General features: G+C 39.1%; 1 protein-coding gene across 1 annotated transcript in view; it reads right to left on the reverse strand.

Annotated features, from left to right (window-relative positions):
• htr2cl1 (5-hydroxytryptamine (serotonin) receptor 2C, G protein-coupled-like 1) overlaps positions 1-22,937 on the reverse strand; it is a 71,121-nt gene that overhangs the window by 10,820 nt on the left and 37,364 nt on the right. Inside the window, exons 3-4 of the mRNA XM_035675724.1 lie at positions 21,222-22,291; positions 9,342-9,542 (exon numbers count right to left, since the gene is read on the reverse strand). Of these exons, the coding sequence (XP_035531617.1) occupies positions 9,342-9,542; positions 21,222-21,636 (616 nt within the window). The 5' untranslated portion in view covers positions 21,637-22,291. The remainder of the gene's footprint in view (positions 1-9,341; positions 9,543-21,221; positions 22,292-22,937) is intronic.

Consider the following 22,937-nt stretch of genomic DNA (forward strand, 5'->3'; position numbering starts at 1 on the left):
CATAATATGTCCCCTTTAAAGGGACTGCTGCACCCAAATTGCAAAAATAGTAGCATCCAGTCATGCATAAAGTTTAGGTTTTAGCAGCTTGGGGTTTTTGGGATATTTGTCACTAAGGTTTCTGCCTCTACAGCGGTGAGGAATTACATTTTTTTACAGCAATATCTCCTTCCAGAAAGTGTGTCCCAGTGCCTCTGTATAATGATCAGACATCATTGTCAGCAGTTTTCTTTAGGACTATTTCTTTGGTAGACAGTCCAATGAAAACTGTTCTGGTCTGTCTGTGGATTATCCAGAGTACTGGGGACATTGTAGAGTGAATTGTTGCTGTTGAATTCTTTAAATGTAAATTTTTTTTTAATGTAAACTTGGGCTGCCCCGGAAAAGTTCACGATTCGAATCATCAGTCAAGAAGACTCAGAGTCGACTCGCTGTTTTCCAAAGAAGAGTGATAGTTAACAGAGAACAAAGTGACATTGCCGGACTGCTCTGACATTCTCTGCTCCAGTAAAGTCAGCTAAACCACTTGGTACAACTTCCTTTACTCCTGTCTACTGTCACTGACTCTTGGGCCAGCAGGAGAGACGCTCTGTGGTGGCTGTGGGATTTTATAACTTAACTATGAGCAGGATGCACACTTTAACTTTCTCTGACTGTGTGGAAATATGATGTTTTCACATCACAGATGACGAAGAAAGACATTATAACGTGAGATCGGCTAAAACACAAGACTCATGTAGCCGCGTTTCTGCCGCAGGAACTGCTTATAGGAGTTTAAAGGTGTTGAACAGGCCAAATCTGATTTGACTGACAACATTCTGTGTTGGGTATGGCCCTACTTTGAACACATACAGCGGTAATGCAGGTGTTCGAAAGGTGAAGCTTTCGATTTACCAGTCCATCTACGTCCCGGTTTTCTGGGCAAGTCCAAATGTATAACCAGGACACGGTGGAGAGATCATCCTATCTGGCTCGGGAATACCTCACGATCCCCCAGGAGGAGCTGGAAAACATTGCTGAGAGAGGCACATCTGGACTATGTTGCTTAGCCTGCTGCTGCGACCCCGCCCCAGATGAGCGACAGAAAAAGGCTGGATGGATGGTGAACACCAAAAACTTTCACCTGAAATATATTGTCTGGATGCCAAGCAAGAAAACATGTTTTTCCTGTAATTTCAGTGGACCGTTAAAGGTGGTGCAAAGCCTGATGGGACATAATTTACTATGTACCTTTTGGCAGTCGGACACAGGTTGCACTTTATGTTGTGCTGTTTAAAGTCAAAATGCAGCAGATTTCGCTTCCTCGGGTAATAACAGTTATCTGCTGAAGCCCAACTTGCTCACTCTGTAAATCCACAGAGCGAACAACCAACACCCTCACTCTGTGGCAGGTCACAGAGTGGCTCTGCTAAAGGGCTCTGCTGCTGGAGGAAGATTATTGCACCAGCAGGTAGGGAGATCTGTAAAATCATCAGGGTATGAGCTGGTCTAAAAAAAATAAAAAATAAAAAATGTTTCCCTTGTGAGCACCACACACTTCAGTGAACCCAAAGAGCAGACAACGGCAAATGCAGGGTGAGACATCGACTGTACGCCTGGGGAATAAAGGAAATTTCTTTGCATGCTCATGCTTTGTAGCTAATATAGAGGTAGCGGAGGGGATCTTGCAAACAGAAAAGCATAAGATTAGAAGGAGAGAGAGTGAGAGGAAAGTTTTATTTAAGGCTACTTGACAGAAAACTGTTTGGTAAAGCTTTCTCTGATTGAGACAAATATTGATAACAAAAGTAGACTCCATAGCATTCAAGCTGTGAGAATATCTGTGTATGAATGAGAAGAAGGATGTTGTCCTCAATCAAATTCTGTCATAATACTTACTTAATACTTTGTGGCTGAATTACCCCTAGATGCCACTAAATCCTACACACTGGTCCTTTAAGAATATTAACATTTGATAAAAACAGGAGTTATTGTTCATCTCCAAGACAGCTGACTTGTTTGGAGCAGTTTGAAATTAATATTTATTGCAAGATTTAACACGGAAATCAAGAAAGTACACACACCCCGAGGGTTGAATATGCAACACCATATGTGTGCAGTTCCAAATTTATCAACTAAATATCACATTTTATTTTTTAAGAAGAGGTCATGTCTGGTTGTATCCTCTTCAACAGGACTCTCTACAGGTTTTTTAGCAGTGAACTGTCTTGGTAGCTAATCCATGACCACGATAAGCCTGTTGTCACAGGACCTTTGTGTGACATTGACAAGGAAGCATGTGTGGTAACATATTCTGATAACACAATGCAGAAAAACTAGTTTTGAAGATTATATGACCAGTTTGATGACCGAAATTTAGGTTTTTCCTTATTTTACTGTATTTTTAATTATTTATTTGGTATTAGTTTGTCCTGTGTAAAGCACTGTGTAGCCTGTTTTTTTAAAAAGTGCTGCACAAATGCTTATTATATACTGTATTAGTATATATTATTATTATATATATATATATATATATATACATGGGAAAATGTCATCGCAATGCATATTAATTCTCAAAATGGTTATTCTATAATTAGATACTATATCATACAATTCTGATGCAAATTCACTCTATATAATAAGATATTTCAAGTGCTACTTAAAAGCTAAATTCAGTAGGTCAGAAATGTAGTATAATAGGAGTGACACAACTGGGACTAGTTTTTATAATATAGAACAAAAAGTGACATAATGTAAGCAGCAGTCCGCACATGTCCTGATGAGTTGAAACAGAGTGTGTGGTTACAGCAGAGAGAACGGCTGTGAGGATCTTCTGTTGGATGCTGTGTTGCTAATCCTTCAGCATTGATCGCTGTAAGCCCTCTCAGACCTCAATCACAGCCACATGTAGTGGAGCAAAAACCTTTAGAGGGGTCAAGGAAATGCCAGCAGGAAAACAGGGGATTTCTTATAATTCAAAAGCAGCCGGTTGTGAAGGACTGTAGAGGAAGAGGGAATGGTTGTAAAAACTCTACCTGGTATCTGTAGCTGTCAATCAACTGGATCTGTCAGTCTTGCTTGTAAGAAGTAAGACTGGATGTTTTTCAGCGATATGTATCAAATGCGATACACTGTTGTTTTTGCTTTGTGTACATTTTATGGTTTGTTTTCGCACTGATAACACTGAGATGAATTTGTGTACACTTACCATACACAGTAAACACAGTAAATGTGATCTTAGGAGGAGATAGTCGCTGTAAATGTGAAGGTTACGGACCGTGCAGAAGTTATTACACGGGAGGTTTCTTTGCTTTTCTTCACTGGAGGGAAGAGTATATAAAAATATTTTAAAAAGTACAACAACGTCTGTATTTCAGGGATTTAATTTTACCATCACCTTAAATGTTATTCCTACCAATAGTTGTTCACTTATATAATTTCTTCTGCGTGATAAAAACAGTTAAATGTGTCACATAAAGTTGGCCTATAATATAAGTTCAGCCTTTTGTTTGCTATGAAATTTGAAATGCATATATATTATGTTATAATTTTTAGAGGTGGATTGAGTTGCATCAACCCAGGTGCATTGACTTGTGCAAGAGTGCGTTTTATTGCTTGTAAATTCAACTTTCTATTTGTAAGACGAAGTTTACGTTAATTTAGTTTGCTGACAGATGCTCTCAAGCTAATGAAGATGTCTGCGGGGCGTGATGATACGCCTCAGACTGGAGAGATTAATTGTACATTTTAAAATGCATAACACAACGTGAATAAACAATTAAATCCATATGCTGTTTTCCTCATTTAGACCAGCAAGGTGAATCTAAAGGAAAACAATGATCCACCTCATTGATTCCATCCCCTGAAAACCATTTGGGTCCTGAAGCAGAGGTGTGACAAAATTATTGGAAAAGTGGAAAAATGAAGATTATTTCCAGCTCTGACTCCATTGAGACACGGTCCGGATTACTGACTGTTGTTCACTATGGGTATTAATGTCAGCTCCAGCTGTAGATAGGCGTGCCAACTGTCACTATGTTTAGTTCAGCCACTAATAAGCAGCACTGTAGAACTGCTCATCAAAACTTGGACTTGAGTCAGATGCAAATACTATAAATGAGTTGAGACTGGACTTGCTTGAAATTTGACTCCATAAAATCCCTACTTTTTGACTCTAATGAAGACATTTTATTGTAAAGAAATCAGTGTACACCAGTATTCATCTTCCTTGATCTGAGGAAGCAGTTCTGAAAGACGAATGAAAACCCTCTTTTAACCCCTTTCAACTTACAAACAGCTCCTCTGACAAGTACAATACATGGTAATAATGTGGACGACCACAACTCTGAATTTCAAATGCATCATAAAAGAGCAAACTGTTGTGTGTAGACTGGTACTTCAGCGTAGTTGAAAGCCTGATGCGTCAGTGCTAAGTGGTCTGAAGAGGAAAAAGGAAGAAAGCAACACACATACTGAAAAGGTAAAGAGAAAATCTCTCCATACAGTGTGCGCCTTCTGTCGGATGTTCCCTTGCTAATCTTTTAGCATCGATCGCAGTCAGCCCTCACAGACCTCAATCATGGCCGAATGCTATGGTGCAGTACCTCTTGAGGGGTCAACGGTAAAACTGGGATTTCTGGGATTCAAAAGCAGCCAGTAGTGGACAAGAGCAGGGCAAAAAAGGGGAGAGTAAAGCAAAACCGGTATCTTGAGGTGTCAATCATCTTCATCTCAGTCAGTGCTGCTGTTTTCTCACAGCAAAACGACTTTACAACAGCTGGAGAAAATGTAAGTCAGAGGAAAATGTCTCATTGCTGGTGCTTTTCTTAAGATAGTGCGCTCATTGTTTAGGAGTGAATATTCCAACCCACACAAAAATGTAAAAAGCACAAAGGAGAACCACGACACATTTCTATTATAATCAGGGGGTACTTGAAAAGGTTGTGGAGTAGCTCAGCTTACTGATGTGATGCTGATTTGTGACTTTCAGTATTTTACAATCATAATAACCAGTATGTTTCCAGCTAAGACGAGGCTGGCTAAAGAGGAAAACCTCAACTTTCCTCGGATCTGAGTTGGTTCTCACTCCTTAACACCAAGTGTAGCTTACTTGAAAACTACATCTAGTTAGCGAGCAAGCAGAAAAGTCAAAAATGATAGCTGTAAGTAATTGAAATTGGCTGAAATTGCCAAGTTACTGCCACTCCAGTAGCTGTCTGAAGGGCCTCCGTCGGAAAAGATATTAAGGACACCAGCCGCATGTACTGCATCGCATTTTCTCCACTGGAAGGGCACCCTGTAATTTTTCTTCACGCTTTCTCACACATTGGGCCACCGTAGAGCAGAGCTGCTCATAAGGGGAGAAAAATGGGGAAAGCTTTCTGGGGCTCAGTCTCTGGGGTTTCACCACAATCTGCAGTTAGTTTGAAATGCTTTGCAGATGTGAGTAGCTCCTCTATGTTCACTGCAATGTGAGATAATAGGGTTCATCAACATTACACTCAAGATTCAGGTGTTTTATTAGTATCTGACCAAAATCAGCACACTCAGAACCACAAAACATTTATTTAGGCATCTCAACAGAGGAATAATCTTTTTTTTTTCAATACCTGGACTCAATTTGACCATAGCTTTATATATTTATTGTTTTATTGTTGTTTTTTCCCTGCATACTACTATTGGTAGATTGCAATTGATAAATTGATGTGGATGATTTGTGTTCTTGTATACTTTGGTGTCCTGGTCTTCTTTAGAACTGAAAAAGTACCATGTACAGTAGAAAATGTGTTAAATATGTCCTCCTTTTTTGAGCACTGTCTCTTTTTATTTCCTGTTTAGTTTCAATTTATTTCCGTTTAAGGAAAATATTTAGTGTGTGACTCCCCTGACTTGGTTGTGCCCAGTATTGTTCAGTGTTGTCAGCTTGATGACTTTTCAGACTCTCTTAGCCACTTTATTTTTCAAAAGCCACCAGCAACTGTCATTTTTACCCATTAGAAGCTATTTGCCACTACTGGAAAATGTATAACTCGACGTGTTTAAAGTCAGCCAACAGTAAGCACTATCTCGGGGGAATCACAGACTGTTACTTAATGGAATTCAAATGTCAATATAGTCCTCAAAAAACTACGTTCTAAATAAATATCATAAAATTGTAGGAAATTAAAATTCTGTTGGAGGGGTCTCATTTGGACCCACATTTGTCTTTGCCTTTGCCTGGACAGGTGGTTGGGATGAGCTTGTTTTCTTGGGTTAATGCGATCACTCACCCCGGGTGTATGTATGTATGTTTGTAGTTTGTATGGTATGAAAATATGTCAATAAAATTAATATTAATAATTATAAAGCAACACATGAGCTAGGGCTAATCTCATATAACAAGCTTAATTTTTCATTCTTCTTGTTTAATAAGTATTCAAGGATTCAAGTTCATTGTCATTTGAAATGATAATGAACATTTGAACCTTGATTAAAGTTTAGAGATTAACAATTTTTGCTTTCAGAGCTCCGAAATGTGGAAAAATAACAATAAATTCAACCTAATAGTTTCCTTTTTAATGGACTTAATCCTCCCAGTGAGTTATTCTTATAATGATACTGTAAATCAAATCCCTTACTCAACATGCACCTTGTAACATGCAAGTTACAATATCCCATCAGCAACAATTCATTCTCAGGCCAGTGAGTTCACCTGCATTAAATCCCACATAGAAATCAAGGATTAAACAATCCTAAATATAGGATGCACATTTCTTCTGGAAGGACATTTGGTTTTGTTCCTGCATGTAACTAACGCAGTACATTACATGCAGGAACAATCTGTATCCCCAGGGGGTTTATGTCCTAATGTAATGACTTAGCATAGAGCTGCATTTACTGTAGGGTCAGAGGACGTCAGGCTAAGGATACGCTCAGGCAATCTGTGTGTGTGTTGGGTGTCTCCTGGGTCTTAAAGGCCACGAAGCAGCATCGACAGAAGCCGGAGGTCAGACAGACTGAGGGAGGGCTGAGAGAAAAGTTTTAAAAGTCATCTGGTCCCCTCAGCACTTTCCTCAGAGGAAGGCACGACTCTCCCCCCCCAGAACACACACAAACACACACACAAACACACTCGACAAACTGATTACCCCAGGCGATTACGCAGCTGAAAAGATTGCTCTAACAAGGGGAGATGTGGAAGAAAGGAACACAGATCAGGGAGGTTGGAAACACAAAGATTATTATATTGAAGACATTTTTTTTCTCTCATCTGCTTTAAAGATCATGTGATATGATTGAATGTGAGATTATTGCCTAAAACGACCATTTCCGATCTCAAAAAGGAACTTTAAAAATCTTTAAAGAGAAATTTGAACTTGGCTAAAACCCACCTGCTGATGACAACAAACAGCCACTAAATAAACCTTGTGCTGAGATTCTGGTTATATGAGAATGAATGTAGCTGTCGGTGTATTCGTGTAATAGCTTAATAAACTGTTCCGATTAGGTGCTGTGTCTTAAAACCAATTCTTATTCTAAAATATTTATTTTATTTAACTTTAATTGTTGTTTATTTGTATGTGGACTAGTAGCAGAAAACTATAAAATAAAATAAAAACTATAAAAGCATTTTTAATATTATATCCTATGAGATTCAACTGAAATGCGAAGCCAGTCAGCTTCTTATTCAACTTCATTAATCTGGATTTACTGTCTGATTCACAGCTTTCGTTATTCAACTAAAAATCAGTTAACACTGCACATATAGGCTACAGTATATCTATATGAGAGGGGCTTATAGAAGTCAGGTTAGGATTTTTATTGGAGAATTGATACATTTAATTTATAAAGGCCTTTTAGATTTTGTGAAATGTGCTTTTGGACTTAAGGACTATGTTGTTTTTAGTTTTCTATGTTGAATGTCTTGTGTTTTCTTTTGTCTGGGACCATGTTGGACATAAGTATTTTCACTTTAACATGTTATCCTTTGGATTTTCGTTGTTGTTCCTTCTCCTGTGTGCGATAATCCATAAATAAAAATCTGTTATTACATACGCTGTATGCGTGCATTTGGTGACATAGATTTTTAGGTGACATAATTCATTCATTTGCATGTCATTGTCTGCAGAATCAGATAAATATTAAAGTGCTGCGATCACCTCAGGGGATTAGAAAAGTTTGTGATGCAAATCAGTTCCAACTGTAACAATAAGCTGCCAGACGCTTTGAGCATCAACAAAATGATGATTTTCCCCACTGTTTCAGAAAGTCAGTAGGTGTGCTGGTGGGACCTTTGGAGAAACTGCCAGGGGATCCCAAAAAGTCATTAAATGTAATAACAGTCATCAATCTGGCAAGTCTCTGTGTGGGCCTATAGGGGATAGACAAATTAACTGTAACACTATACAATGACATAAAATACAGCAACACAACACCACAAATCCAGCCTCAGAGATGACCATAAAGCTGAATCAGCACCCTCACTGTTTGAGTTTGACATGCATCACAAGACTGTAAATTTCCCAGGGACAGTTCACCTGAAAAAAAATAGAATACATATTTTTGCTCTCACTTGTAGTACTGATTATCCATCTAGTCTTTTTTGATATGATTTGCTGAGTTTTGGAGATATCAGTGGTATTAAGGATGTCTGCCTTCTCTTCAATATAACAGAACCACATGGTACTCAGCTTGTGGTGCTCAGAGTGCCAAAAACACACATTATAAAACTCACTGAGGAGCAATTTCTCTTTCTAGAAATCATAACCCGGTTACTGAAGATAATCCACAGACCTTGTTGTGAGCAGTTCCCACTGGCAGCCTCTGTAGCTGGCAAATGAAGCCAACATGGAAGTAACACAAATAGTTCCTTTAAAAGGCCACTTGAGGCTGGCTACAGAAGTGAGCCAATTTCTATAAGGTATATAGGTACTTTCCCTGTTCATGAAAACTGTACAGGTTGATTTTTTATATATTTAAACTTAAATTACATCAAGGTTTAAAGTTATGCATCATTAAGGGCATGGCCGCTTTGAGTGACCAGGAGCTGAGCTTCACAGTGGCTCTTCAGAAACCTATGGGTGCCTTCATTTTTAATTATACAGTCTAATCAGTGGAGCTCAGATTTCTTCATGGATTGCAATAAAGATGAAGAAAAGAGGCACTATAGGAGAAAAGGTCAAACATCTCCAAAATCAATAAGCTTCTTATTCTTGACAGCTTTCATGCAAATCTGGCCATTATTGATTTAGTGTAATCTACTTTATCCTTGTGACTAGAATATTATTTTGCATTTAAGAATCAGCCAACTTGCATTGCTTGCATGCAATTAAGCTAATCTTTCAAACATTACACTGTACGATACGTGACAAGTGCATTCTGACCTATAGATATGGTCCAGACAGCGGCGATCTTCATCATGGCTTTGGTTCTGGAGTTGAAGCGGCTGTGCTCTATGGGGTTGCGGATGGCGACGTATCGGTCCAGGGAGATGGCGCACAGGTGCATGATGGAGGCAGTGGAGAAGAGCACGTCCAGGTAGATCCAGATTGGACACAGAGCGCTGGGGAGAGGCCAGGCGTAATCTGGAACACAGAGAGAGAGAAGAAGAGGTAAGGAAAGGCGAGGAAGGTGGAGGATAGAACAAAAGTGAAAGAAATACAGTCCTGTAGAACTTACTAGACCCCTTATACCCTTATAGACTAGTAAAGGGTACACTGTCATTTTAAGTGAGAATTACTTAATTTTTTACATTTTTATTTGTACTGTGAAAACAACATAGAAAGTTATTAATCAGCAATGTTTCTGTAACTTACAAAACTAAGTTAGTGCCACTTAAAATTACCTTTAAAAGCAGCTTAATCAAGAATTCTTTAAACCTAAAAAAGTCTGTGTTACTTGAACATTTTGAGTTCAGTTTCAACAATTTTTTGAGTTAAATGAACTTGTCTGGTTTTACAGTGTAGTATGTTATTGAAATTTACTGTTTTATTCTTTGTATTTACTCATTTCAAGGATTACAATGACGTTTACTCTTAAATGGCAGTAAAAAATAAGATTAGCTTTAGGTTTTTTCTCCGCTGCTGCTGCTGATACACAAATGTCTTTGAAAGCAGTGATAGAGTAAATAGGTTCAATCTGTTCTGAGGGCCTGGCTGAGTGAATGTCATCAGGATCAGCGGAGTATGAAGGCTTAAGACGCAGCATGCAGAGGTTGACTAAACTTTAATTAATTGGAGTACATCAAAGCGCAGGGCACAGCATGCTTTTACGCTCACTAAATCCCCCACCTCCCATGAGGAATCAGGTTAGGGCGATAGTTTGATTACAGCATTTACATGGTTTACAAGTATCAACCCTGATTAATATGATTAAGATAATCGGATGTGTGGAATGTGAATGCTATAGTTGGAGAGTAGAGTTAAGATTAGATAATGAGTTTGCATGCAAATGTTGCCAGCAGGGAGGTGAAGCTTTGGTTTAGATACTGCTTAAGATAGACATTTTCAGAGCCAGTTAATAGTGGTTTAACATAAATGGATGTATGGAAAATAATATAATAAAGCTTTGCTGTGTCTGAGGGTTTGTGTGAAGTGTAGACTCAAGGTTTACTGCATCCTTCTGATTTATAGATTTTAAAAAATGGTGACAAGGTATATATATAACAAAATAATTAATAACCATGTTGATTAAGGCTGATTATAAAGATAAAGATTTAGCAGATTAATTTCCACAATACTGCAGCCACACTGGTTAAAAGGAAGTCATTAAATTAAGTGTAAAGTTAATGTTTTACAACTGTCAACCAAGGACTTGATGTATTCCTTTAGGCAACATAATACATGCTTATTATCAGCACATTAGCATTGTGATTCTGAGCGTGTTAGCTTGCGCTGTGTCATTGTACAGCCTCACAGAGCCGCTAGCATGGCTGTAAGCTGTTTATCATCTCAAAGCTTTTTCATTGTAAATGGGTCCTTGGCCAACGCTCCTGCCCTTGCACTTTTCTCACCAGGGGATGAAAAACAGCGAGTTTTAGCAGAAGTACCATGAGTCTTGAGTTTTGTGTTCATTGCCTTGTAGGCCTTGCAGGGTTGATGACTAATAAAAACACATATGGGCGAGTTTTTTTCCAACCATTCATTCGAAAACTTTCCACCTGTATGAGTTGGATTAAGTTGCATACAATATATACACCATGCAATGAACAGAAATGCTACAAAGATTCAAGGTGCATGCACGATTAGAGGCAAGCACGATGCACTGCCCTTTAGGGTGCCCTTCCAGTAGAGAAAATATGATGCTGTGCACTGATGAGTGGCCTTAAAATGGAGAAAATGTGAATCAGTGCCAAGCTGCCCTACATGCTAGAAAACCTTTTGCGCACTGGTGCCAGTCAGCTGCTGTTAACAGTTAATCAGCCGTAAGTAAAATTATTATTTAACTTCAAGCAGGAAACACAGGCCAACATCAGATATACTAACAATGACAAGCTATTTTTTTCCTGTGATGCTCTGTTAATCCCCGATGGTGAAATCCTTCTCCATTGTTCCCTATCGCAGGGAGGTCAAAGGTCACAGCCAGTGACAATTTAACACACTGTAGAGCTGCGAGTGAGTCAGCATGGTTTGGGTCACAGGGAATAAAATTAGCTTCTCTTATCTCAGCAGTGGGCCAGTGTGCCGCCTGGGACGCCAACACAGCAGCAGAAGTAACTAACAGAAATACAACAGGGAGCAATTTGGCAGAGACCAGCTGAGACAGAATTAAATCAGTCGGTTAACTTTTGCTTAAACCGGGGTAAATTCATTAGCTTGATTGGCGGGCTGGCTGCTTAGCGGCTAAAGTGACATCCTGGCACGGTTTATACCCAACAGCAGGAAAGGTATGCTGAGGAGAAAAACAAATTTAAGCAAAACTTTAGTTACATCTCCCAAAATCTGATTTAACCAAACATGAATGCACTACACGTCCTCTCAATACCACCTAGAATTAATGTCTGTGTTTTTTTAAATTGCAGGTGACTGTATCATCAAAAATAAAAGGGTTTAAAGATGGCTCGAAGCTCACAATGTAAAGAAAACTCTTCTGGAACAAATCTTTTCTTTTGTTTCTAAAAGATTTATGTTCCCTAAAGCTTGTGCTGTCCGGAGTAATAACAACAATGAAATGCAAAATGCAACTGAAGAACATCAGGGAGAAACTGATCGTGCTCCTGCGCACCTCTGCTCTGTTTTATTTCCAGCTGTGTCAGCTTTCAAAAGAGAACATGTACTGCAAAAAGCCAGTCTCTCTGTGTCTTTCTACGCCTGCAGCTATTTATATGAACAGTCCTTTCTTTACTGAGGACAAGACCTGCAGCCAAACACACATACACACACACACACACACACACACACGTAGAGTCCTTAATTTCATCTCTGATTCGCAGGACAAGCAGCATGTATGTGATGCATGTGGAGTGAATCACACGCTTCTTTGTGTGTGTGTGTGTGTGTGTGTGTGTGTGTGTGTGTGCTGAGTGGGAGGCAGCTTGCATAACTTTTCAGAGGTCAAACACTTATTGGGGGCACAGCATGACACACACACACACATACACACACACACAAGGTGTTACTCAGCTGGCTCGCGGGTGCGGTAAATGCACTGAGAGACTCAAGTCTGCTACAGTTGAATACTGTTTATGAAATACATAAACTCTCAATTAAAAAGCAGCATTTTGTTTCTTTATTACGACGTTGAGCCAGTGTGCGTCGGTGAGGGCATAATGGAGGGAGATTATGATTCAAACACATAAACAGATCAGATATTAGTCAAGGGGAGGATCTGAGGTGAGGATTTATGGCTGGAGCGTATATTTCTGCGTACCAGTTTAGCTTGAGGCTGCATTAATTCTAAGAATAAGAAGGTTTTCTCAGGTCGGGGTGTTAGAAGACAACAAATAATAAATACGCAGCTGATTGCAGATGATATCGCAGGCTTTAACACTGCCGCTTGTTGGATATCAGCACCCAATGCTCTTGATATCATGTAAAAGCTTTTAAGCTGCCGTTCAAGTGCTGATGGCAAATGTGGCTTTAAGAAACAGGACATCCCAGCATTTACTCTCATATTTCTGTGTTTTTGAAGCAGTGAAGTTCAGAAAAAAGGGTTGGACGTTTTCAGGCTGGACAGCAAACTGTAAAACACTCAAAGAAATGCAGATACCGCACTCTGCCTTGGAGAATCATAACTGAATGCTCCGAGCTGCATCTACTAAGAAAATAAAGAACAACAATAGCTCCCATAGAGGTTGGCATAGAGGCTGCTGGCATCAGTTATGATTTTAGAACAGGAGAGTATTTCTCAGTGGAAAAGATGTTTTCACTCTTTTTTAGGGTTTTACTACTCTATATGGTTTGTTGATCTGATTGGTTGAAGTTCGCCCGTGATAGACGGTGATCGACTGATTGGTTCATCCGATCACCTTCCAAGTATTTTTTGAAAGTGCCTGCCCTTTTCCAAACTGCTTCCAACAACGGCTTCCTAGAAGATTCTGTATAATAAACCATTTGGCAAAGTCAGGTTAACTTTATATGTATACAAATACAGCTGAAACAATAACTCAATAAACTATATTAAAAGGTCATGGTTCCAGCTTCACAAATTTAAGGATTTGCTGCTTTTCCTTTTAATAATTTAAATAATTTTAATGTATTATGTATTAGTATGTAAAGATCATATCAATCGATTAATGTGGAATATAAGCAACAGATGAATCCATAATGAAAATAATCATTTGTTGCAGTCAACACAAAATAGTTTAAATAAAAAAAACGTTTTTAATGAGCTCTACCTCAACCAACTACAACAGAAAAACTGTTTTAGATAATGCATATTCTTGTGATATAATATATGGTAGTGTAAGATGAGATTTATTTTTGTTTATTAAAAGAATCTGCATGATTCATTCAGTGATTTAATGGTAACTACATATACATTTGTATACTGCTCAGCGGTTTAAGTGAGGAACTACATAATATGGTGCACTATACCTGTAACGTTACTGATGGTTAAGACTGGCAGAGCGATATGATGTAAGGTAGTGGGCGATCACTTTTGTTGTCTGTGTTCAGTTGTCCTACTATTGAAGCGGACATTAAAGCGAACTAAGTAACAGGGATAGGTTGCCCCCGAGCTCATGCTTTACCCACACATTTTGATGCGACAACTATCAAATGTATAGTTAACGCTAAGAGTCAGTCAGCGTTACAATAGTACATCAGTCACAGGGGACATTTTTCTGAGTATCATTCATTGAGTAATTTTATTTCTAATACTTAAAGTACAATTTCTGGATTATACCTGCATACTTTTACTTAAGTAAAGCATCTGAATACTTTAAACTCTGCTTTCCACCACTGCTTTCGATACATTGGGTGCACACTACTTACTGCATTTGCATTGAATGTTGACACCAAATGTATCATCCCTTACAGATTTGTCTAATGGACCACAAAAAACATAATAATGTGGTACATTATGCAACAAGCCAGAGCACTTTGAGGAAACCCTTGCAGGATTATGGATTATGGAGGGTCATTAACTTTTAGAGCTTTAGAATTAACGTATATATCACAGAAGCAGTAGCTTACACACACTTTTTAATTAAAGGGTTTAGGATTTAAAAGGGTGTCTTTTGTGAAGTCAAAAGGATCTGGGTCTATTCTGTTCTCATATAGGTTTTGTTTAGTGGCAGCAAGGCATTGACCTCCCTCAGAACTCAGCAATGTTCAATTTACTGCAGTATTTCAGCTTCGTGCTCCGTCCCTCTCTCTCTCATTGTATTTTATATTACAGTCACTCTGGGCTCGTGACAAGCTGGTATTCCTCTTTCCAATTCATTAAAGCAGAGATGACACATCTCATATTAATCCTCCGTCAGGGAAGAAGTTCGGCGTCAATGTGTGTGTGTGTCTCTTTTTATATATGTGTGTTTTGTCAAGCGAGTGCGTGTGTGTGTGTGTGTGTGTGTGTGTGTTCCCAATTTGGGCTCCATGCAGAGGGCTAGCCTTCAGCGCCTAACTTTGATTGAGTTGGCCTTGAAGGTCATATACTTTTAGGCTGCGTGTTCCTATGTGTGTGTTTGAATGTGAGTTACCTACTCTCATCCTAATTGAGTCCATAAGATCTCATCGCCCTCATTTCTTTCATCACTTATCCATCCGGTCATCTGATCTAATTCCTGCATACTCAAAACTCATAGATATTTATTTGTTTGTATGTTTACATTTGGAGGTAAGATTTGTGGTGAAAAATGTTCTGTTTATGTAACACTAATTTGAGCAATTTCCTCACTTCATATATTATCAGTGTTTTATTATCACTTCCATGTTAACAGCAGAGTAAGGAAAGAGGCCAAATGAATCTAAATTACAATTACAATATTTTAATCGTGGAGGGAACTAGGGAGATGGAAACATTCAGTGGCTGGAAATATTCCATTACTTTTATTTTAACAAACAAAACTTGATTTTAATCGTCCTAAGTCTGAATTTTGGGGAGAAGGAACACAATTACCAATTTTGTGGGGAGTAGGAGAAAAGTAATAGAACTAGTAGTCTAATTACTCTTGGCAGGGAGTAATAAGTAATATATTAAATTTTTTGAGTAACCAACCCAACACTGCTGATGAGTTTTACTCCGTTGGTATCAAAATTTGGTACCGAATGACAAGATGTTTTCCTGTCCGTGTCATGAAAGTATAGAAGTTTGATCCCAAGCCCTAATTAGCAGGCTCATATACTTAGATAAACACATATACATTCATATACATAAATACTCAACACTCACATACATACATACTCACACTCATATACCCTTCTACTCATACAAACATATTCTCACAATAAGCATGCGTGTGTAAGTCTTTATGTATATGTACACATACATGTATGTACCTGCATGGCTGTATGAAAAGAAAGAATAAAAAAAATACTAAAACAGTTACCACCATGTTATTAAAGTTGTCTAAAGAAAGAGGAGGCATTTTGTCTTCTGCTAATAAATACTTTTTTGCCCCTTTTTTGTAGTCTAAGACACAAGAATTGCCCCCACTAGGTGTTGCTAATGAACTGGAATCAGGAAAACCTCTGAATAGTGTGTTAGTTTTTGTGTCGTTCAAGTTTGCTACATTGCAGTAGTGTTTATTCTCATAAGAGCTTTTTACAGCTATTTTCATCTCAGAACTATTCCTACAGCAGCAGTAGTGCAGACGCATCAGGAATGTGACCATTCCATGTATATGTGCATGGTGGTCGTCTGCAGGGCTTTCTTCCACTCTTGTATAATCTGCCCCTGTCATACATGCTGCACACAGAGATTTTCAACCATGTCATGCTATGCAAGACACAATGAGGTCACGTGAATGAGGTCATGTGTGTGTCTAACCACGGCAGTGGTGTGTGAACCCGGCTGAGGTCGACAATTGTCATATTTGCAGAGATTTATTGGACAAGCATGATTTAATCAGGGTGATTAGAATCATTCTTCCTGTCCAAAAAAACCTTTACCTCATGTTATTTTTGGACCAGAAATAGCCAGCCTTTGTATGTGTAGGTGTGTGTGTGTGTGTGTGTGTGCGTGTGTCATTATTTTGGAAGCTTAGACTCCATCAATTATATTTAATCCTCATTCTGGTAATTCCAATTAAAGGAATTCAAACACACTTTTCAAAAGCTCTGTGTGCATGAAGCAGACAGCAGATAAAAAAGTTACTAAATTACCACCCACATCATTTTTTATCACGATTCTCATTATCATAATCATCTTCATCATCATTTTTACTCTATTGCTAATGATTCATTGTCGATTCACACTGCGTGAGAACATTCTGTGAAGTCCCTGTTTGTGTATGTGCGTGTTTGTCTGGTCTATCACTCAGCCAGCCGTAGTGATCAATTCGGTCAAGTACCAGACTGATGGATAACACTGCAAGTATAGATCCAGGCTCTATGTGAGTGTGTGTGTTGTGTTTGCAGGAGACTGGTGTTCTTTGTATAGGTGTTCATATAAATGACAGACCCGTGCCTTGGTGTGTGTGTGTGCATCTGTTTGTGAAAGAAGAAAAAAGAAAGAGAGACAGACTTGTTTTTTTTTTTTTTTTTCCCGTGTGTGTTTGTTTGTGTGAAACATTGATTAACGCAGAAGCAATCAGCTGCAGCAGCTTGAACTAACAGACAGATTCAGAGTGAGCGGACGAGTGTGTCCATTGGCCATATGGACACAGGATGCCAGCTACAAAGCAGAGACGTGAATATGGAAAGTTTTGGACACAAAAGAGCTGCAGGGTGAAATGGAACAAGAAAGAAGAGGGAATAAAGGTTTATTTCAGCATCCATTCACCTGTTGATTGCTTTGTTTTTGTTTAGAGTAGCTGATTTGAAGTGGTACTTATGATTGCACTTCCATAAATCTAGGAGACTCACAACAAACAGATTTAAACAATGACAAGTATTTTGTAAAGCTTCCGTTAATAATTTGAAAGGAGAACTCCATTGATTTTACACATAAAAGTGTGTTTACAGGTCTTGGGGTGTATTACTTTTGTGGCTCCAGAGGGAGCTGCACAAATCCTGATAAATTACCTCAAGTGATGTCACTCAAGTCAGCATCAGTTGGGGGCTGTAGGCTACGAGTTTAAAAAGTAAACTGCTAGCAGCACAACGTTATACATAACAAGCTTTACTGAGACCCGAATCTCTGTTGCCACTCAAGTTGCATTGTGGGTAACATAGGCAACAGGTTTTGACAAGGAAGAATTATGTGTGAAATCACTGGAGTATCCTTTAAATATAAGTAGTATTTAGAACTAACCTGTCAGTTCACAACAGTCTAAAATAATTCAATTTACAATCTTTTAATAGAGGAAAGAGCAGGAAAACTTCTCATAGTTGAGAATCTAAACTATGAGATTTTTGGGTAATATTCATAACCATTTTTATTGACACAGACTCAAACTTGTACCAACTTACACACATGCAACTACAACTTGCACATGCTTCTTATGAGCTGATGATGTCTTTATGGCAAATCATAACTTCACCCTTCAGCCATTATGGATACAAAAAGCTCTATGATGTCCATAAGACAAAAAATGTCCGTCACACTGACACACAAGACTGTGCATTACAGGTGTGTTTATACAGTTCACTTTCCCATTATAGGAACCCCAGGAGGATAAGACATCGGAGTCCTAATTAACAGAAATCTTCTTTTCATTTGGTTTAAATCAGATCTTCCTTCCTACTAAGCATGAGTACTTCTGTTTTGTATTTTGTTTTCTGATGTTCTTTCCCACATGACTAAGTCCTTCTTGGGCTTATTTAACAATCCATGCATCCATTTTCAGTCTAATTTGATGTCCTTTGTTTGATTTTAACATTTATGAATCTAAAAATCAATACAATCAATACAACACGATAATACCCCTAAGTCTCAATTCCTCTGGTTAATCATGCCGTCTACTGAGTTCTTCAGCTCACATTGATCCGCACTTGAACTTTCTGACCCATACTTGATCTTCTTATCTTTAAATCTTGTCTTAACCCTCCATTCTTAGTAGGATATTGTCAATAAAATGCTGATAGACCAGCAGCTGCACATCAAACATGTTATTTACGCTTGCTGGCAGTTTAATATCACGTCCGCTTTTAGCAGAAGGTCCAGGTAAAGCCGGATGACAACCTCTCACCATGGCTAAATCTTTGCAAGCTGGAAGCCTCAATGGGCATCAAGTATGCTCTTTATCAGAGTATACCTGGTGCTCTGATGAAGGTCAGATAGACCGAAAGCTTGCTGAAATAAAGTGATGCATTACATGGATCTAAGGGTGCGGAATTCTTTACTATCAGCAAAAGGTCCAGGTAAAATACATTAGTGTCGATAAGATTAAAAATAACTGGAAATCCAGACTGGTCAAACCACTGTAATGTGCACAAAACTCCAAACACTCTAACTGAATACAGTTTTGGCCGGTCAAGAGAACATATGTTGACTTTTCCTAATCTGTCTCTCTCTGCTATCACGCTGGTAAAATGGCACATACTTTCCTCCCAGGCCATACTGTTTGGCTCATATGCCATCATTGTTTGCACCCCAAACTCAGTTAATCAAAATGTTTTCTCAGAGAGAAATGACAAATGACCACATGTGAAATTGGCTGATAAATGAGGAGACTTCTCACATCAACGTCACTGTCAGACGCGCAACAATCTGAATTAAATCACAAAATCCTTTAGCTCCGGCCACGTCTAAGCATCCATTATCCAATTTTTTTTTAGCCTGTCATGAAAATAGCCACGTCAACATATTCATATTTGGCTGCGGGCTACGATGGTTTATGCTCTGTCATCCTCTGCAGTCAATCCAACAATAATTTAGACAAATGCTGGATCAAATTAACCACACACGATGGTGGCTGAAAAATAAATGATATTTTTCATATCTGACATTTGATCCAGATTCCTGTGTAGATATTTGGACTATTGAAAGTTTGTTAAATGGGCTATAATCAGTATTCTTTTGATAATAACATCTTGTTGCAGATTTGACATCAATTGCCAACCCTAGATACATTAATGAGAAAGTGCTCTGAGTTCTGAGATGTTAGAAATGTGGGCATTGACAAGAACTCCTGTCATTGAAAACTGCAAAAGGCCAGCATGTGTTTATCTGCAGCTATCACTTACTATCAGTCCTGTCATCAGTTCTGTAAAGGTGACATTTTCAGGTACACAGTAAGAAATAAACTCCTGGCTAAAATGTTACAGGGAAGCAGCCTTTCTTTAATGTAATGTTTTCACTCAACATTGGAAAAGAAATTCAATACACAGCCTACCATATAACAACCCGATATCCTATTAAGCTAATGTGGGCGTTCATGCAGAATCCTGGCAGAGATATTGTAAGCAAGAACAGCAGTTGATAGCTGGTATGATATTGCAATTATCAAGTTGGCATCCTCCGGCTCTTGAATCACTTGCGATATTACAGTGTGCAGTGTCTCAGAGAAGCAATAATTATTTCAATAATTGCATAGAAAAATGTTTTGAAATAATGACGAGGAGCATGTCACAGTGTGCTGGCAACAGCTGGTGAGTTGGTGGATGCCCGAGATCAGGGGTAGATATCTGCAGCGAAGATTGCTTAAATACTGGGTGAGATTTATAGGCATGTGTCTGTCTTTTCATGATTAAAGTAAGAAGTTGTACAGAATGAAAGCCGTATAAGCACTTATAGCACATTGGGGCATCTGTGCTCATGCTGAACAGAGGACTCGCCTGTCAGCCATTCAGATGTTCCTGAATGATGAATAAGTATGTCAACCCGGTCAAATACTGCAGCTTGGCGAGTGGCCCTCCTCTTCAAAATATGTCTAGTGCCATTTTGGAAGTCAGGTGGCGTAATATAAAGAGCAAGAAAGTTTGCATATGGAGGTGGTGGGGTGGATGGATGGCCTAAACGAACACAGGACTTTAACCCAGGAGGCCACTGTCCCATTTGAAACAAAAAGAAAACAATTTACAAGTAATGTATGTAAGTTATGCCAGGTAAGTAATGTACCTTACGACCTTTTGTCATTTGTGTGTCCATCTTTGTACCCTTTCTTTAATTTGCCAGTTAGAAATTAAATATTTAAAAGGTAATTTCACCTCCATAACAACAAGTTACTATTAAGATTTTTAGCCATGCTAGCAGCATGACTCTAGTCATTGGCAATACTGGTCTGTTCGTGTGTTGGGGGATCCACCACTTTGGTGCAGACTAAAACTGCCTTGAAGTTTTGTACAGATATTCATGGTGCCCAGAGGTTTAATCCTAACGATTTTGGTATCACTGTATCTCACACCTGCACCAAGTCAAAGTTTTCACTTCAATTTAAATTACTGCACCAATTGACTGACAATTTTTGTCACTGTGAATTGTCTCGATAACTATTAGATGATTGCCATGAAGAATTGTAATATTATGGGGTGATCTGATGATACTTTGATTTGTAACAAATGTTATTGAGATGACTAGAAATTACGTTTAAATTGTATATTTGCTTTATATTGTGGTATATTAAAGATTGGAGTAAGTGTACATGTGTAAATGTTTGAGCAATAAACATCAAGTTAAAGACTCGTAACAAGCAACAATGTCCTTTCATGACTCTGTTTGTTGCTTCTTGCCAGTATGTAAGTCATCTTCCTTACGTGTCTTAATGGGTAGTCAAAACTCACCATAGAGGATGTTGATGAGGGAGATCGGCATTACCAGGATGCCTACGAGCATGTCTGCCACCGCCAGTGACCTCAGGAAGAAGTTGGTGGCGTTTTGGAGCTTCTTCTCCAGTGACACTGCCAGGATCACGAGGATGTTGCCACTGATCGTCAATGCGATAATGACAAGTATGAGAAGCGCCGGCCAGTTCTTCTCTTTCATCACCGCCCTGGTGACAGACCCCTGGGTGAAATTGTCCACACCTGCACTCATGGCTGCCGCACCTCCACCGCTAGCGCCAAGCCCTACCCCCCACGACAGGGTTTGGTTGAGATCCAGGGGGTTGTTGCTTGGCCAAGCCATCCGACCTCCAACCTCCAGGGAAGAAGTGGTGGTGCTGAATCCGCCAAGAAGAGCCCTCGCTGGGCCACCCATCCCAAAGAGAGACCCTTACCCTACTAATTCACCTTCTTCACCAGCAGAGGGAAGAAGAAGGTGGAGAGAGAAGTGTGCTCAGCATTGAGACAGACTTATTTGAAGAGTTTTGAAGTGTGTCTTCCAAAATAGATTCTTTCTAACACAATTAACAAGGACTGATGAATAAAAGGATCTGGGGGAAGGGGAAAAACAGGGAGGGAGCAACTTAGGGGATGGAGAGTGATAGGGAAGAGGGGATTGGGAGGAACTAGCTGCAAGTGTTATTTATTATATTCCAATGAAGTCTCGCTAGCTGCAAACAGCCTCAAATTGTTCCCTGTAGTTTGAATCTCCCATTTCTTGCCAATAAGTCATTGGCGATGAGTTCTCAAGGTGTACGCTGAGCCAAAACGTCCTGTGTTGCTTCGTGGCGTTCAGTCGCATCCACCTCTTGATGGATCTGAGAGTTTAGGAGTTTCTAATTTAGAGCTGAAAATTAGTTTACTCATATCCATGGCTGCTGCTTCTTCTCACAACGACAGATCTTCTAGTTGTCGATGAGTATCAATCAGTTTCAATATCTGCATTCAGCTGTAATCTTGCAGCTGTGGTTGGTTGTGTTCGAGGTGTTGCAAAAGGCTTCTTTCAGGTCAGAGTGGATGATGAGGTTGATCTGTGGAAGGAAGCGATGGAAGACAAGAGATTATTTCTTTTGAACCTCCTGTTTGCATAAATTGTATTCACCTCGTCATTCACCATCAATTCAATCAATCAAACCTTCCTCTCCTGCATCTTCCTTACAGTCTTAACAGCATCAATGCATTTATTTCATTGATCTTTCCATTTACCATCCCCCATCCCTTTAAATCATTCCCTTTTTCCCACCCTTTCTTCATTACGTCTTTGGATCCCTTTTTTTTGCTTCTTTAAATCTTCCCTTTCCTGCATCTCTTCCTCCCACTCCCGCCATCCATCGATGCAGCCACTCAATTCTTCTTCTTTCCTTTGTTTCTTTCTTCCTTCACTAGACTAATTTCTGATATTGTCTGCGATCCTAATAAAAGTGTGGCAGAAAGAACGACTGCCGGTGTCAAACACTACAGTCGTTTAAAATAAACTAAAAGAGATAAAAATGAAACAGAAGCTTTGATGTTTACACCCTCACATCGCAGTGTGTGTGTGTGTGTGTGTGTGTGTGTGTGTGTGCGTTGAAGTACTGACTGTCCTCTCTATTTACCCTTACCACTCAGGCGGCTTAGTGATTTAGCACCTCATAAATGTCTTCAAGGATATGTGGAGGAGTCGGAGTGTACTGTATG

This window comes from Morone saxatilis, unplaced genomic scaffold, assembly GCF_004916995.1.
Source record: "Morone saxatilis isolate NCDOM2014 unplaced genomic scaffold, NCSU_SB_2.0 Contig4, whole genome shotgun sequence".
NCBI classification, from domain to species: Eukaryota; Metazoa; Chordata; class Actinopteri; family Moronidae; genus Morone; species Morone saxatilis.